We start from the raw sequence: 19512 nt of genomic DNA on the forward strand, positions 1-19512 counted from the left end.
ATGGCAGCCGCTTGTTGTGGCCATCTCTTCTGTGTTTCGTGTTGGACAGGTTATATTAGCACAGCTATTAGCGATGGACAGGGATGTTTGATGCTGCGTTGTCCTGATCCACCCTGTCATGCTGCCATTGATCAAGATTTTATGGATCGATTTTCTTCTAATGAAGAAAAGGTGAAGTTTTCTGGTTACCTTGTTAGATCTTATGTTGAGAAAAATAGGAACATCAAATGGTGTCCTTCTCCAGGCTGTGAATATGCTGTAAAGTGTGAGTTTGATGTTAGTGGGAACCATGATGTTACTTGTGATTGCTCATGTAGCTTCTGCTGGAACTGTGCTGAGGATGCTCACCGACCAGTGGATTGTGAGACTGTAAATAAGTGGATGGAGAAGCATAGTTCTGAAGCTGAAAATACAACTTGGATTTTAGCTTATACGAAACCTTGTCCCAAGTGCAAAAAGCCAATTGAGAAGAATAAGGGGTGTATGCATATGCAATGTAGACCTCCTTGTAGTTTTCGGTTTTGCTGGTTATGCCTCAATAGTTTATCTGATCATAAATCGGCATGTAATACATTTGGTCCAGCAACAAGGAAGGATAATGAGGAGGAGCATACACGAAAGAAAGCTAAAAGATATTTGGAAAGATATAACCATTATTACGAACGATGGGCAAGCAATGAGGTTTCAAGGCAAAAGGCATTGGCAGATTTACGGCAAATGGAAACCACTAAGCTTGACAAATTGAGGGTTACACAGGGTGAATCCTCAGCGCAGGTGGAATTCATCAAGGAGGCATGGTTACAAATAGTTGAATGCAGGAGAGTACTGAAATGGACTTATGCATATGGATATTATCTACCTGATTATGAACATGGTAAGAGACAGTTATTTGAGTATTTGCAGGGTGAAGCGGAATCTGGGCTGGAAAGACTTCATTATTGTGCAGAGACAGAACTGAATGTTTATTTTGAGGCTGAAGAACAAAGTCCTGGCTTCAGAGACTTCCGTTTAAAGCTGGTTCAGTTTACTCAGGTGACAAAAAATTACTTTGAGAACTTGGTCCAAGCATTGGAAAATGGTCTCTCAGATGTTAATAGCATGAAGCACACCAGCTAGAAATGGGCGAAGAACTGGAAAGGAGACAATGATGGAGATGATGATTTCGTCTGGTGATCAAAACTCCTGGTGCTTTATTTTACATTTAAATCTGAATTTTGTTAAGATATATACATATATATTAGGGAAACTTCTTTTGATTTCTTAATTTATTGGAAGTGCCATTATTGTAGAGTTTCTCTTAGCTGAACCTATTTGACATGGTCTATCAGTGAGATTGATGTTTTAGTCATCCCTCTTGTATATGCTTTTTCTTTCTTACTGTTTTTATTTTTTGCAATAAGGTCAATACTTGGTCAAGAAAAAAAATTCAAATGCAACATTATTATTTTAGTAAACCCATTGATTCACAAGTGGAAGATAGAGCCTAGAGTCAACGTGTTGAACTTGGCTTGGGCAATGGATTGAAAGCTTAAAAAATTAGAAGTTAAAAAAGTAAATTTTAAAACACAAATGGAAAGAATGATTGTATTTCTTCTGTTGTGGATGAGAGGGTTAAAATGGAGCCAAAACCAACTATTTACAATCAAAACAACTTGCGTCGTTAAAATCCTGCAATTTGATCAAAACAATGGAAAGTTGCTATTTTCTTCACAAAAGAAAAAGGTGAACCTATTATATATTAAGGTACATCAAGTTCATGCATAAAAATTTTCAGAATCTATGATAATTAAGTGACTCATTGGTGAACTTCTATATGAAAACTCTTGAACACCTCATTTATAATATTTAACTGTAATATCATTCATGCTTGTAGGATGGTTAAATGAGTCATACTTCTTATGCTAAGAGAATAATGAAGAGATGAAATATTAAGTTTTGTTTGTACATTTGCAGCCCCACCCCTCCTTTCTCTCTCCACTTCTCTTCTCCCTCTTCCCCTGCTTCAAGTGTTTTTCTTTTCAGGTTTCCCCTTCTTCCCCCTACCTTCTTTATCCTTCTTTCTTTTTTTACTCTGTTCCCCATTAGATGTTGTTTAGTTGGAGTGTCTATTCTAATTTGGGATAGAGTGCAATAGGCTGGAGAAGATTATGTACTTCTGCCTTGAAAGTGAATGTTTCATCAAATGCACACAATGAAGCTGGCTCTGGGATGTGCTGTGGTCTTATTATGTCCTCAAATTCCTTTGGTCTGATATTACATTTTTGTGGACATTTTCACAATTTTGAATGTTTCATCAAATGCACACAATGAAGCTGGCTCTGGGATGTGCTGTGGTCTTATTATGTCCTCAAATTCCTTTGGTCTGATATTACATTTTTGTGGACATTTTCACAATTTTGATATAGAGACGTATTGTGATATCTCATTTGAAACTATGCTTACATTTTCAATTTCCTTTGGTCTGATATTATGTTGTTGTGGTCCTTATAATTTTGATGTAGAGATGTGTTGTGATATCTCATTTGCAACTATGATTAGATTTCCTGTTATGTAATCATTGAGTAGTGGCTTTCTTTCTGTTCATTTACCATGCCTTCAGAATTCTAATGAACATTTAAATTCTTCTGTTCTTTCCTATTTTCAAAAGAACAGATAAACCTTATTTTGTTCAATCCATTGCTAAATCAGACATATAACGTTTCACTAGCACTTAACTGAGATATTCATGGATGAAGCCAACAATTGGATGGACCTACTAATGTGATAATCTCACTAGATGCCTGTCATGACCATATTATGAAAATATGGAAGCCCAGCTCGTTTTCGGCAGCTACTATTGGATACAGGGTGGTCCTCTGATGGCCACAACATCTGAGAAAAATGAAATTTCTCATGAAATCCTAATGCAGTTGCTTTAAGCTAGTTGGATAAATGTCATAGAAAAGCTTAAGCTGGGGAGAATTAAGGGTAGTTGATTTTCATCTGTTATAGGACCATTGAAGGGCTTGATGCATTAATAACAGATTTCTTATACACGTGCACACCCACACACACACATATAATCACCCAGGGTGAGGACAGAATCTCTTTATCTGTGGTGATTTTATATGATGAGTGGACTCTTGGAACAGTAGGTTTCGTCATTATCTCCTGCCTCCTACTAATGAAGGTCGAAAATATGCTTCCTAGGTTTAATTGAAGGTTAGAACTTGTGGCTGAAAATATGGGGATCTTTAATGCAATCACATCGGCTGCCCTAAGGCAATCCAAAATTCTCACTATTTCTGAAACTTAATGATCTCTAACCTATACTCTACTCAGCCCAATTCTTGTCTATTTGATATCATCCATTATTTCCCATTAATGTGTGTCAAGTCTTCTTGATAGTTTTACTTGTTTCTTGGCGTTGAAGCTCATTGATTGCAGAATTCAGTTGGTATTCTTCATACTATGACATTTTTCTTCCATTCTGTCCCTAGCCGTACAGAATATGTAACTGTTCCTTAATTCAGCTTCGATTTCCTGTTTGGAAGTTTTGGATGTGTTTTCCCATCCCTCGTAGATTCAGTATTTGGGTTTGTTTTTCACCAAATGACTATAAATACTTACTTTTGTTTTGTCCAACAAAATTGAGTCATTATATGTTCCATAATTGGCTGGATTTCTCTTTTCATTTCCTGACTCAAATTGTAGCAGTAATCATACATCCTGTACTAGTGGGAGTCTTGTCTGCTGGGTTACTGGTTAGCTCCTTGCTTTTAATGCTTCTGGGCCCAACTCCTGATTAGGCTTTGGGATCCATTCATTTCTTCGGTGGTTGCATGACCCATTCATATCAACTTGCATAACATGTATTCAACCTCAAGATAGTTATCTGATTTATTAGAGTTATTTTTTACTTAATCTGTAGTAAGTCTTGAAACTTGAATTGTAATCTCCTGCTATAGTTCCCATCTAGGAGTGCTTGTGTTTTGGTGATCATAAATACCTATAGAGCCCTTTTATATCGTAAACCTTTCTCGTCTCGTTAGCATGTTTTAATTCTTGTGTCGTTTTTCTTTATAATTTGCAAGTTTGATAGTGATGGATATTTTACTGAATTTGGCAATTCAAACTGGATGAAATTGTGTTGGGAAAACTGTTGGCATGGATGAAATGGCATATCTGGTTAGAACGGAATGCATTTTCCCTTCTTAGTCTTAACATAACATATATCATGACATTCTTATGCTTTGGTCCTCAGCTTTGGTCAACATCATTGGTTGAGCATGCAATATGGTGTAAATGTATTATCTGCCTAGATATCTTTCTATATTTCCATAATAGTTTTGTTCAGGTTTTTGAGTTACTGATGAGGAGGCTCCCCCATCGATTACGTCTAGTGTACTGTAGTTTATGTTCTCCATCTTACCTTGATGTATTCCTATAAATACTGTGTACTGTATCTCATATTACATACGAAATACTACATCGCACAGTTACATTATTAGATAGATGGTGATTGTTATTCCTAGTTTTGAACTAGATTGGAAACTCATCACTTAACAGAGCAATCTCATTTATATTTGAGTTCAAAACTTATGAAACAGAAAATTATTGAAACAGCATATACAGGTATCCTTCTGCAACACTTTGGTCTTATCGATACCAAAATTGGTTAGACCTTCATCAGCAGCAAGTGCACTATGCACGTATAAATATATAACATTGGACAACTGCAACTGAACAAAACACAAAAATAAAAACTAATAACATAACTGCTAGAAAATTCAAGGAAGCAAAAAAGTGGAACAACAAATGGAAAATAAATAAAAACTATAGTTTCAAACCCTTCAAAGGAACAAGAGAGTGGGGTCCCTCTTCCCATACATTTTTCACAATTTGAAGTACAATCTAATTGTACCATCTAAGTACAATTTTGGTAACAGTAAGCTTTTTGTATCCTTCCATAGAAGCTGAAAACAACTTAAGTTGGGACTATAGGTTGGGGGGCAGACTTGCATGCTGCGAATTAAATGCGCAGCGAGATTTCGATCTCGACCGTCGACAGCACAGTAAATGCGCAGCACTGAAGTTGAACCCCTAGGTTGGTAGTACATTCTCTAACATGGCCTATTTCACACAATATGTGGTGCTGAAAACACATAATTAAAATATAACTGGTAAAACTGGCTCCTGGTCCTCTGATCTCTCCCGTTCCTAAATTTGAAATCCTAATCACATCCACCTTGGCTTTGACAATGATCTTGTGACCCTCTGTAAAGCCAGTCACTCCTCTGTCTCCTCAACTATGTTTTCCCTCCACCTCTTTGAGTCCCTCTCCAGGCACATCAGTTTTGGTCAAGAGAAGAAAATATCTTGATGTTTCCTCAAGTATATACTTCTTGTATGAAAGAATTGGCAACCTGTGCATTATTTTCATCTACCTAGTAGTTTGGGGACAATTTTTCACAGGACCTTGAATTTCATTAAAGTTGATATCAGCTCTTGAGGTAATGCTGTTTGGGACCTAACTCGCAAGAGTTAATATCAATTTAGGTTAATTATGATTAAGGTCTGGACATGTTAATATTTCTTGCCAGTTTTAAGTGAGTACTATTTTAGCTTAACATCCTCAAATTTCTCTCTGTGTGGCTCATTATTAGTTTAGTTTACAATCTCTATTCATAGGAAAACATCATGAAAATGTAGTTGAAGATATTGTCCACCTCTTCTCTGGTTTTGTTTCTTGTTGTTTTACTTTTAGTTCTAGGGAATGTAACTTCATAGCTCATTCCTTAGCCAGGAGGGCAGTCACCTCAGCAGGGAGGATTAACTGGCCACATTCCACTCCTTGGCTTTCAGATATGTGTATTTCTGAGGCCTTGTGTTGTTGTTCCTGCTCAGTTTCTAAATGAAGTTTGAATTTCCAAAAAAAAAAAAAAAAAAAAAAGAGATTTGGGATTTTCAAAGTTCCCTGGGTTATTTTGTCCCATTAAAAAAAAACAGACCAGCATCAACAAGATTATAACCAGATGGCCTCAAGAGGCTAAACAACGGTTTATTAATGCTGTCAAATATTTGAAAATAGATTGTTTTGGTTTCTGGAAAAAGGGTTTTCATTGTCAAGATCAATGCTGCTGCAATTGTGCAAAAAAGTTTGATAAATTATTGCTTATGTAGGGAACAAAGTGTAAGGAGTTGTTGAGTAACCGTGTGTTTCAAACAGAATTCCGGTTCTAAGATGGATAATAATCCATTTGAAAAAGAGATGCACCACACGACATTTTCAAAATTAGGAACACTGTCTTCACTTTTGTATTCAGATCTTCTAACACACTAAAAACGCTTAACCAAATGAAAGAAAAGTCAGAAGTGTTCAACAGGGATTCTTGGAATGACCTTATGGCCTGAAAGCTTACCACTTCAGTATCATAAAAGTAATTTTTATTCCTTTTTTTTTCATTAACAAGTCAAACCAACAACCCAAAAGTTATATTGACAATCAAGAACTAGGGGTGTTAAGGGGTTGGTTCAGTGGAATGATATTCTCAAGGATCATGCCAAAATTGTTCAGTTATTCAAATTCTTGTCATGTGTTTCTTCTTAAGAATTGCTTGGTTCCCCTAATCTTGGCAATTGAATCTAAGTCAGTAACAAGTGATGTGTCACAGTTATATCTCTGATCCCGACTAAGCCTCTTCTCGTTCTCGGGATGATGAGCCCTGCAAGAAAGATTAGACACGGGCCGGCTTGTATGCCGGGCAGCCGCCTCCGATGGCTTAGTCAGACAGTGAACAAATTAATATCTCATGCAAGAGTTACATAAGCCTATATTCAGAATGTATTGGATGCTTACCGGAGGGGCGTGTCCTTGCTTTTATACTGTAAGTGTTACCTTTTTTGTATTTGGTAAGTTTACCCGACGAGGGCCGTTGTTTCTCCTAAGATTGTGCTCCCTTATCGTTGATCCTGCACAATCATCCTTGAGTTGACCTTCCATCTTGGGTGTCGTTGCCAAATAAGTCCAGCGTACGTTACGCTTTAAGTCAGTCGATCAGCATAAGTCCCGACCAGTAATCTCGACCAGCTATACCCGGGCTTAAGCTAGTCGGGTATAAATCTTCCCGTATCAACAAGAATTCGATTCCAAACTGAAAGTAATTAATCTTTTTTGGAACACCAAAATTGAAGAAATGAAAACAAATTAACATTGAACTATTTACACCCTAATAAAATATAATGAAACAAACTAAGGTTGGAATCTATCAAGTCCATCTAAGTGTTATAATTAGTGACATTAACATTCTTTTTACTTGTTGTCTTTGTATTAATGATCTTCCTTTGTGTTGGCATTCATCTGAGAGCTTAATTAAGGTAATCAAACTAAAAAAACAACATGTGCAAATTCACACGCTAACGTAGTAAAATAAATTGACAATGAATTTCATTTAAATGGATTCCCCTGTAAAAAGGATATGCACCAGAGTCTTACAACAGATCAAATCCTCTCGTTAAATCAATCTTACATGCATTCCAACTTAACTTGCAGATCAGAGTTCCTTATGGGCGTTGGATACGATTTAGGATTTTAATATAATTCCATGAAAAAGTTTTGATCAACAAGAGCTCTATACCCCATAGTTCGTAGAAACATGGTGTGTAAAACTTTTATTTTTATTAAGTTCCATTATTTTTTGTTTGTGAGTTAATTTTCTCCAATGTTTTATTACATTCTTTAATTCTTTTTTCCTTTTTTGGGTAATTCAAATTCATTCAAATCAAAGAAAATAAACATCTGAATACAAAGCTTGGATAACCAGGAAGTGGACTTAGGCTAGTGAATTGTGCTTGGCATAGAGACAGCCATCATTGCTAGGAAGTCAGCACTGCTGTTAGTTTTCCCACCTCCGCCTTAACCCACCATAAGTTTTCGCTTAAACATTGCAGAAGGCCTTTTTCTTAATGCCAAAGCCTTAGCTTCAATCACCTCACGGTCCTCACCTTCAATCACCTCAGAAAAATCAGTAGGAATGGAGACCGCAGCCAATTGCTTACCTCTAGAGTTTCTTATAATGAAACTCAACCCACCTTTAGAGTTAATCGAAGAGGCTTCTGAGTTGGATTTTTATTTGGAGCAGCCACGTAATGAAAACTAAATCAAAAAGTTGTAAAAGAAAGAATGGGGATATATATGCAATATAAAAATATAAAAAAATTATCTTTAAGGTTTAAAAGTTTTGGAATTTTCAAAATCAATTCCCTACTCCATCTCTGGTCGTTCTACCACCACCACTTGCAGGATTTAGTCTAGGCAGAATTTTAGGTCATGGGGATGATGTCCACATAGGCACAGATACAAATGAAGTCTAAATCTATACATGGTGGAATTTAGTACCGATTACCACCACCAACGTTCCATTCACATACTACCAAATATAACAGAATGTACAAATATAATAGAATACATTAAAAAGGGAATACAGCAAAAAATTTCAATTAATTGGTTTTCTCCAATGTTTCATAAGATCTTCCTTACTTTTTCTTCTTCAACGCCACCATCAACTTGAGCATGCATGTATCTTGATGGACTTGACTCAAATGCCTCAAATTGTTATTGTGTTGGAAAAATAATTTATCATATTTGAATGGAGTGTAAATAAGATAGAATAAAAAGATGGAATAATAATTTCAAAATTTTCTAATATTTTTGAATTTTATCATCCTTGATATGATAAGAAAAACTGCCTATAGCCCTGACCTTCTTAAAAAGACACTTAGGGCTGCCTTTAGGGTTTTCCCATGTCTCTTTCCTTCCAAAGGGTTTTTGTATCTTTTCTCTCTTCTACAATAAAATTTCTATCCACAAATAAAAAGAAGAGTGCTTATAGACAAAACGTTATGCAAGAATACTCACAATTTTTGTGTCAAATCGCTCACATCCAATGCATGCATTTCGTTAACCGTTCCATGCCATACATATTATGAATGTGATGAGCTCTTCTTTGTTCTGGGTTATATATATCATGGAAAAAGTGACAATAGGACTTAAGTGTGTAATTTAAGCGATGGGCTCTGAGAAATGGTCTCAATGGGTCCGAGCTCAAAAGAGATTGGTGTCAATATTCAAGTGTTGGAAGTGAACCAAATATTGATTTAAGCGATTTTGCTTAGGAGCAGGGCTGCTCCCCACAGTCAAAAGACCAGATGCATTTTAGAGTCTAGAGCAAATTTGGACCATTAAATGATGCGTTCATTCAACGGTCCAGATTTACTCTGGATCCCAAAATGCATCTGGACCGTGCGCTGTTGGAAGCAGCGCTGCTCCCAAGCACGATCCCAATTTAACCCATAAACCTACTGAACCCATTGTTAACATTCACATCCCAATTAAGCATTTCAACGTTGAACACCCTTAAGGTGATTAGCCTGCTTGTACATGGATTGCTCACATACAATTGCCAGCCTTTGGAAGTGTTCATGTCGGAGGTCATCTGCTGAGTATTAAAAGCTGTTGATAAGGATTCACCTGCTACTGGTTGTTGTGGATTCCATGAATGTTTTGAGCTATCAAGATATAACTGCTTCAGGGAAGTGCCTTCATCTCTTGATAAGCCAAGCAAAACTTCTTGTTCATGCCATATCTGCTGTTGCATATGTATATTCTTTCCCGTGATGACATAAATAAGTACTGATGGGCATGCTGATATTTCACATTAACTTTGGTACAAGTATTAATTCTCCATTCAATGCAACCCAGAGGAGGATGGTGAGCTCTGATCAGAACAATATAACAACTCAACCTTATCCCAACTAAATGGCTGGCAGAAATATCAACTCCTGTTTCTGGGTCATTCACCATTCCAGGAAAGACTGTTTTCGCAGCTTTAAGACATTTGTTAAACCAAATGTTGGATGTTGACTGACTTCATCTAATATAACACATCTCAGTTTCAAGAAGAGAAAGGAAAAAGAGACTACTATGAGGTATGAAACAAGGATGGACTGGCTCTTTTCTCCAAAGCCAGTAGTGTACCTGTGGAGGCTTACATTAGTGTTTCTAATGGCATGGTGTTCTTTAATTGGGTTATGGTGATGCTCTCTAGTAATGCAATGTGTGTAGCTAAAACGAATTGATACTTACTGTTTTCTGGGGAGCAAAAGGAAAGATGAGATGCACTTGTTATATGATCTAGTTGTGCCTTCTGTCAAGTTGCTAGAAAAGACTTGTTGCTTGCTAACAAAATAGAAAAGTTCATCGTTTAGGTGCTTTCTCTGTTGAGGACATCAACGCATGCTATGGTTCCTTCCACATTTTCCTTGTGGCCATTGAAAATATGTCTATGACTATGAGAACTTGTTCTTTCCATAGCTCAGAAAACATTTGAGATCTTGGCTTGCATAGAGGAAAAAAGAATGTATACAAGGGTCAGGCCCTAATCACTAACTAATGCCAGTTGGGTCGATGTTAGAAGTAACAAATGAAATATTTGTATGCATAACTCTTTGCAAACCAAGATCTAAGCATGGTAACAGCCCTTTCACACCTAATCAATCCGTTAAACAACTTGATAGTATGGTAACCTGCAACAGAATGCAGAAGTACCCTCAATAATTTGAAAGCCACCCACAATAATTAGAAAGCCAGTGCTGAATCACAAAAAGCCCTATATCTGTAACCTGCTCTTCATCAAGACAAGAGAGAATAAAATAGTAAAGAGTAGTTCGCCTTCCTCACTTAGAACCCTAATTATTTCCAAGAAACCCAATGATTTATGAAAGATGGTCATTTCAGAATGCAAATCCACAAACAGGGGGAATCTCAAAACAATCCAAACATTGCAAACACACAAAAACCAGAGAGATTGAGAAAGAAAAAATAAAAACATAAAATAGCATTTTCCCACGGTAATGAAAAGCTTAAAATGGCATCCCTGATCAATTCAATCAGTCAAAAATCAACTCTCCAGTCTTAAAAACAGAAACAAAAATTTCAAATCTTTCAGTGACTAGTAAACGAATAAAGTCACTGCTATGGTTAAAACCGCGGATCAATACCTCCGTGCAGGGCCACCACCCCTACCATAACCAAATTGAGGACCAGTAGCTGCATCGGATTGCTTGACGACACCAGGAAGTTCAGCCATACCTAGTGCGGTAAGCATTTCTATGGTTTCCTTGTCGACCTCAATAGCATCGGTTTTAATGGCGGATTCATCAGGTACGAAATCCATGCGACGCTCACGTTCTTCTTCCTGAAGCTTCAGAGAGATTCCACGAACAGGGCCTCTTTGGATTCTCTTCATTAGATGGGTAGAGAACCCAGCGATCTTGTTGCGGAGGCGCTTTGAAGGGATAATGGCGACTTCTTCCAAGATCTTCTTGTTGGTGTGGAAATCAAGTGTCATTCGGGAGTAGTATCTCTCGATTACTTGTCGAGAGGATTTCTTCACTGTCTTCGTGCGAACACGTCCCATCTTACTACGACGAAGGGATTGCGAACTGAAACTGAGAAGAAGAGTTGCAGAGGAGAGAACGAATGTAGAAAGGGTTTCGAACTGAAACTGCTGACTAGGTTTTCCCAAAAGAACTCCTTTATACGGTGGATTTTGCGTAGGCACTGCTCCCAGCGGCTCACGCTAAGATTGAAATTTTTTATTTTTTTGTTTGCCAATCCTGGTTTCCAAGGCTTTGCCTGACTAATACAGTGTTCGACCTGCGTGGACACTTGGCTGTGGTAGATGAGTTACCCTGAAAAGTTTTTGCATCCACAAAGTTTTAATACCGGAACCTTGCTTAAGCGGACCAAGTTGCTTAAGATTGAAAGTTATGTGCTAGATTAAACAACAACCATAGATTTAAGGCATGTTAATTGCTAGATTAAACAGCAACCATAGATTTAAGGCACATGCAGAAAATCAAATTTTAAGTGGGACCAATGCCCGTTTTTTAGCTTCTAACTCGAACCACGATCGATGTGTTTAGAACCAATGCCAATTTTTTAGCTTCTAACTTGAACCACGATCGGTTCGTTTGGAACCATACGAACCAAGCTGCTCTAATAAAATCACATACTTTAGTTTTTGTTACTTAAATTTTCAGCGAGACCCCTGAGTTACCACCTGATATTAATGCTACCCCTGAATTACTTGTTACTAACACGGTTATTCCAGTTAGTTTTTACTTATCTATTTTCAATATTACCCCATTTAAAATACTATTCATAGTGCATTTCGACTTTATGAACATTGGGAGAAGAAGTAGTCACAAATGGTTGAGGCCAATGAAAAACAAGTTGAGCTTGGGTTTTTCATTTAAGGTGATTCTTGTTCTTTTAAAATATTTAATTTACTTATATTATCACTTAAATATGATTTCCTAAGAGGATGGGGTGTCATTTGATATTACTTATATTATAGCTTGTGCTAGCATCAATTACATCCTCAGTATAGCTTTTTATATTAATGCAAAAATTAAATGTGTCTTTTACCCTAACCCCTCATTGGCAGTTCTACTAGTTTTCATCTTTATTTAGCTTCTGCAATCATTCTTTTTCTTCCATTATTGCATCTTCGTGGGTTTTTTTTGTACAAATATTTTTTTGAATTTCTTTCTATAGTCATGTTCTTCCCTTAAAATGTAAGGAATAATATTAAAAATAAATAAATAAAAAGTTATTGATAGAAACAGTGTTAGTAGTAAGAACATTGATAAATTAGATAACTGAGATGGTGGCATTAAATTTATAGGGTAAGTTGGGGTTCGCACTGATAATTTTCCTTTTGATTATGGTGATGACTGATGATGTCTCAGAGGAGATTGATGCACGCTCTGGATCTCGATCTTTTGGGTGGAAGGGATGTCATTGATTCAGAGTATGTAAATTTATAAACGATAGACGATAACAAACACATTTTTGTAGTTCATGGATTGAAATTTGGCCAAGCAGCAATACAATAAAATGATCTTCAAGAGAATTGAAAAAGAATCTCAGAGAAGAAATTGAGACCTGCATAATTGTCCGAATTCATGACTGCTACAGAGGACCCAAAAAAAAAAAAAAATTCTATAGAGGGCGAGGTTGATACAGATTCTTCCTCTACATGGTCAACGAGGTTGATACAGATTCTTCCTCTACATGCTCAAGGTTGTCGGGATAATTAGGGTTTGGAGGAACCAAATGGATTAGAAAGGGGAGGGAATGTGAAATTGCTGGAATCGGAGTGGTTTTGTTGATTGGTCTTTGAATTCTTCTCTGGCGAATCACTGGAAAAGTGTTGGAGAAAGGTGCTGACGGCGAAGGTGGCGGAGACGGAGATGAAAATAACTGTGGAGATTATAAGAATCATCGTTCTTTTTCTGGATTTCCAGCGCAAAGCAGCGATCTCCTCTGGGCTTGGTGGTTCTGGTTCTTCAAATTCGTCGTAGATGAAAGAAGAATGCGAACGAGAATGGTGGCGACTAAGTTGTGGCGTCTGATCAGGCGTCTCAGTTTGGCTTTCTAACGTCATTTCAACCATTGCCGTTCGCTGAAAAGGATTCCTTCCTATGCGTTCTTCATGCAGGTGGGTGGGCTAGAATCTTGATCTCCTTCTTCTTCTCGGTTCTCGATTGATTGATCCACGACGAACCGAGAAGAGGAAGAGAATGAGTAAACAGAGATTAACGATGTGTTTTACATCGTTTTTTTGGTTATTCTGTTAGTTTTGATTTCAGAAAAATGCGAAACTATAGATTTCTAGTTGTTTTTATTTATGTGGTGTTATCCTTATTTTGGAATTCAAATTTCGAGAATTTGCACGGCCACCCCTGAGTTATCCCTTATTATTAGTTTCACCTCCTGAGTTATTCAATTTATCAGGAAGAACTAATTACGAGAGATGTTAGTGGTATATTTTCCTTTATAAATGGTGTAATTAATAAATTAATTAATTCAAAAGGTGGTATTAATAATAAGGATAACTCAGGGGGTAGCGCTGCTAATTTCCCTTAAAAATTCATTCATTCTTTGTATTTTGGAAAATACAAAATGTCAAGAGGGTAATTTTGAAAATCTTGTTGCCTATTTAAGTTAGCTAGATCTGGCAAATGTTATTCAAGGAATCTGGAAGACCAACATAGAGTCTTTGTTGAGATTTCTAATTTTAGAACTTGAGCATTTATCAGGATTTGAAACAATAAAATTGGGATCCAAATCGTAATAGCTATTTCTGATCAAGAATCCCAGTTGTGGATTTTGAAAATCGGATAAATTGATCAATATTTGATGCAAAGACTATTGGGCCCATTGACATTTAGAGCCCAGCCCATAAACACTATCAGGCCCAGTTAAACTCTTGGGCCTGGAATGCCACACATCTAATTTCTAAGCTCTTGACCAAAATTAGGGGCAGTGGCATTGATACCATTGTGATGGAGTTTCACTGGGCTTTTAGTAGGCCCATAATTGGCAAACAATCTCTTATATTACTGGCAACATTTAAGTAGACCTGTAAACGGACCGGATTCGGCTCGGATACACCAGTATCCAAATCCGAATCCGATTAGCAAATCCGCTATCGGAATCGGAATTCGGCAAAAATTTAGAGAAGGCGTCCGAATTCGAATCCGAAACTTTATCGGATATCTGATAATAATCTGATCCGATAAAATATCCGATTATTGATTGATAATTGTCACTTTTTTTACATTTTTTATTATAAATTTCTAATTTCCGATTACCGAATACCACTATCCGAATCCGATTATCATTTATTTTTAAAGAAAAAATGTTGAATACTTTACTCTATCCGGATAAAAATGTATCCAGATATTATCCGATCCGATATTCAATTATTCGAATCCGGTTGCTTAGCGAACGGATAAGGATAATTTCCGGTAAGAAAATTTTCGAATACGGATACCCTTAAACGAATACGAATGTGAATTCGGAGGCGGATTTCGGCTATCCATTTACAGGTCTACATTTAAGGTATCGGCATCGAGTATCGTATTCGTCAAGTGATTTTAAAAGATGAATCGTCTCATATCATATCGTATTGAGCTATACATTCTAGTGCAATCCAACATATGCCTTTTACAAAAGGAAAAAAAAGACGTATCGGTATATATCATATTGGTTGTATCTAATATGGATACATATTAACTAGTTTGTCTCTATGGTGCGATACTTTAAACCTCTCTTACTGGAAATTTAGGGTTTCAGTTTGTTCAATTTTGGTTTGATTCAAGATATAACGTGTAAACTGTATTTGAAACTTTTTTGTAATCTAAAAATTGAAATTAACTGAATCAATTTTGTGGAATAATTTAAAATTAAAGCCTATAGATCATTTAATAGAACGAACATTTCTTTCAATTCCGCACATCAAAGCTCTTATGAAGATCAATTCAATATTATTACTTACATTAACACCATGGTTCAAAATCTCGATCTCGAGACTAATTTTTACTAGTCATAAATCAACATCTCTAAAAACTGGTCAAAACCAATTCGCATTCTTCTTATCTCAACATGTAGTTTCTAAAGAGAGTCCAGATTTGCTTTGATTCATCGAGTGCTATTGTGATGATTTTAGGTCGGTTTACCATACCATGGTATGCAACAGAGGATGATTGTGACATCCGAGACTCATTGAGACAGTTATGCCAATATGGACTTCATCATGTTGTCCGTGAACTTAATGCTGGAGCAGATTTTTTTGTCTGGGCTTTACCCATCTGTACATGAAATTTATTTCTCTCTTCATTCTTTACCTGAAGCATTGTCTCGTATTATAAAAGATGACACTGAAGGGGAGACCTATTTCAGACTATAACAAAAAAAAATGTAGATAAAATTTATAGGCTACTAATTAAGAAATATTAAATGACAAATATAAGTAATTCTAATATACTAAAATATAATAATATAAAGAGTGCAAATTAAATTATGTATGACCTAAGCCAAGGAAACTTGCACAATAGATGCTTCAAACTAAAATAAATAAATAATCCAGCAAAGTTGGTAGAATTACACTATTACTCACTCTAGGGCACTTAAGAAACAGCTGGAAAATCCAACAAAGCTGGCAGATGCTTGCTTCTTACCCATATGAAAAATCTTGGCTCCACACTCAAAAATGGATTCTCCTGTTAACCAACTAAATTATATTTGATTTGGATATGACATGGTACGGTGAGAAGATTTTGACTTAATTATACTAACTCCTTTTTTTTTTTGGTAAACCAATTACACAACACAATTCCAAAAGTTTAACTCAATTCCAGTATTCTAAGGGTTTATTGGGCTCGACCCATCTCTTAGATTTTGTTTTGCTTCTTATGTTTTGGTTTTCTGTCTGTATTTCCTTTCAAAGTTATGAATGAATGAAGTGTTAAACTTTTGGCAAAAAAAAAAAAAAAGAATGTCGGCCAAGCTTTTTTTTTTTTGGTAGAAAGTAAAAAGAGGGGATGTAGTACCTAGCCCCCCCCCCGCTACTCAATGTTCGAACTTTTTATCGAGTGCGACCTATGCAAGCATTAGCCCTGTGCACTACCAGCGCAAGCACTGGCCCCGTCAGCGGAGCCCCACCGTAGGCCTAGTATAGTCCACAAAAGCCGGTAGCACTCATGCCCAGGTCAAAGAGCACACAACTGTCCAATGCAAGAAACAGAGGAGCAGAGGGGATTCGAACCTGGGACATGAGGTTTACCAAACCACTTGGGGGTGAGCTTGGGACCACTAGACCACCACCCCCGGTGGTATGTCGGCCAAGCTTTATGGACATACGAATATCAAAACTACTTAGTATGGTTTGAGGGCATGATCGATTTCAGTTGATACTATACAAATCTCATTACTTGAAATCCTTTGGGAGTCCACCTAGTCTTTCTGAACACGTAAACTCTTTTATAAGTTCGATAAAACTTACTTATCGGTTTTAAAATCAATATTGATAAATATTAAAAAATAGCTTTAATAGGGAAAATGGTTGAATGATTTCATATGAAAGAACTTCAAATATATAGACAGCATATATCCCATGCTCATAGATAACTATGAACAATAAAAGAAATATATAAAACATGGAAATACAATACAAGGAAATGTTTGTATGGAAATATAATACATGTAAATGTTTATATAGCAATATAATACATGTAAATGTTTACATAGCAATATAATACATTGAAATGTTTGTATGGAAATACAATGTATGGAATGGTTTAATAGAAAAACCAATCAAGCCAAAGCCAAATTAGGATACTGATGAAATGAAGGGATGATATGGTATGGAAATAATTCAAATGAGATGAGCAAATAATATAGAAAGAATTCAAATGAGAGACAATTAGGGAAATAATGAAAAATCATCCTTAGCACACCTAATAATAAACTTTGTTCCTTAAAATCGATACATAAACCATGTATGTTGATCTATATCAGCTTATGTGTTCATCCTAATCCACATATCAAACTACTTTGAAGATCAATGTTTAGTTGGTGCATTTGGGTAAAAAAATCACTAACCAAACCAATTGTTCTGTTAATCATTTTATCTATTAATCATTTGTTAAATTAAACTAGAGGGATACAGGTTTAGGTAGTTGTCCCACTTTCATGTTTTGGGAAGGGAACAGATAGTGAGATAGGTCTCTTTAATGAAGAAAAATATAAGTAATAGGTTTGGGGCTTAACGAACTTGGATCTAGTAAGTGATTTGTGGGCCCATTAAAAAGAAAAACATCACACCATGATGATCCATGGCCCACAAGACCCCGAGATTTTCGGGTCCAAGAGGGCCCACTTTCCCTTCCTCTGATGGTGTGGTTGGTGTGGGTTAACAATTCAACTGACCTTAACGGGTTTAGTTCACCGACTCGTTTGGTCTTCTCCCATTACGATAGTGATCCTTCTTTAAATTTAATGGACCGATATATCGGTATCGCTATTTTGTATCGATATCGATATTTCACAAGAGTACATTTCATCCATCATGTCCTATTAAATAATAGTAATTAATTTTTTTAGCATTTTTTTTATATATAAACAATAATTTTATTCAAAGCACGTGAGAAGTAGGGAAAGTTCCACCAACCATTCAGTGAAAACCGATCATTCTCTTGGTTAAGAGATCTGCTATTACATTAAAACTCTTAAGAATATGAGTAAAAAAACAGTGCACAAAGTTATTAATTAGATAGTGGATATCTTGAATTAAGGGCTCCAATGTCATTATTGTGTACCTTGCCCTCAAGATACCTAATTATCTGCTTACAGTCCAATTTAATTGAAATCAACAACTCTGAAGACAATAATTTTTCATTCTTCAGTAAAAATATAATGCCTAAATAACGATGAAGCACCCTAAAGTAATAGTAACTTATCACAACAGCACATCATGTGCTTGAAATTGAAATAATTTCCATCTACCACCACATCCTATCCTATAAAATATAAATGACTAATAAATGTTTCTAGCTATAATTTTCGTTGTTAGTTGAAAACTTGTTTTAAATTAGAGTTATGAGTTCCACCAAAAATTAAAAAATAAGAATTGTGAGAATTTATGAGATGTGTCACTATACGGGACTGTAAATAGAAAATGATATTGATTTTCAAAAATTTTTGGTTGAAATGGAGTTATGGCTATTTACATATTTAGTGAAGAGATTTTGGATTCAACCCTCCCTATTATATGTGTGCCCCACGGTCTGACATGTTAACCCATGTCGCCATGTCGGACCCTGGCGACGGTCTTCCACGGTTTCTCACTTTCTCTGCAACTATCTCTCTTTCCCAGGGATACTCGCTGTCAAACAGGTTCGCCATCCCCAAACCACTCGATCTCCTCAGTTCCTCTACTTGAGAATAGGAGATAGCTCTGGTTTGCTAAAGGGGTCCAACTTTGGTTCAAATCTTGTGATTGGAGTCACCGACACCGAAATCTGCAGATGGAAGAGCTTCAACGATCGGGGTTTTGTTCCTAGCAGATGGAAGGGCGATTGTGTGGTTTCGAAGGACTTCCCCGCCACCTCATGCAACTGGAAAGGCATTGGAGCTAGGTTTTTCTGCAATCGCTATGAAGCCACCAATGGTAAGATGAACAAGACTACTAAATACGGTTCTCCCAGGGATTCCAATGGTCATGGCACCCACATAGCCTCCATCGCCGCCGGCAAGTACATCTCCCTTGCCTCCACTCTGGGATACACAAGTGGCATCACCGTTGGAATGGCCCCTAAGGTTCGCCCGCCACCTTCATAGCCTCTGTTTTCGTCTCTGCTTCCTCCGGAGTAGATTCATGTCGCCCAATTGGCGATATATTGCTGATTTAAGGTAAATATCATATCGTTGGGGGGTTTCATGTCGCCCCCAGCGATACGTCGAAGTTTCGCCATGTGCGGCGATACATGTGTAAAAGTAGTGGAATGAAAAATAAAATGTCATGATTTGTATTGCAGGACTAGTGGATTCTCTATCCATGTCTAGAAGTAGTGGAATGAAAAATCACTTATTGCTATAAAGAAATAAATCTTGTAGCAAGATCA

The 19512-nt window shown here is 36.7% G+C and overlaps 1 protein-coding gene and 2 pseudogenes across 1 annotated transcript; 2 read left to right on the forward strand and 1 right to left on the reverse strand.

Annotated features, from left to right (window-relative positions):
* Positions 1-1803, forward strand: LOC149014453 (putative E3 ubiquitin-protein ligase ARI8 pseudogene; annotated as a pseudogene).
* Positions 1804-9347: 7544 nt separating this feature from the next.
* On the reverse strand, positions 9348-11566 carry LOC149014454 (small ribosomal subunit protein eS17-like). Its single transcript, XM_089155682.1, has one exon. It carries the CDS (start codon positions 11454-11456, stop codon positions 11031-11033), a length of 426 nt encoding a protein of 141 aa, XP_089011808.1. The 5' UTR covers positions 11457-11566; the 3' UTR covers positions 9348-11030.
* A 7040-nt stretch (positions 11567-18606) lies between these two features.
* LOC149014455 (subtilisin-like protease SBT1.5 pseudogene) lies at positions 18607-19228 on the forward strand (annotated as a pseudogene).
* Positions 19229-19512: the final 284 nt, after the last annotated feature.

This window comes from Hakea prostrata, chromosome 5 (genome assembly GCF_041222555.1).
Source record: "Hakea prostrata isolate BN-2017 chromosome 5, UWA_Hpros_2, whole genome shotgun sequence".
NCBI lineage: Eukaryota > Viridiplantae > Streptophyta > Magnoliopsida > Proteales > Proteaceae > Hakea > Hakea prostrata.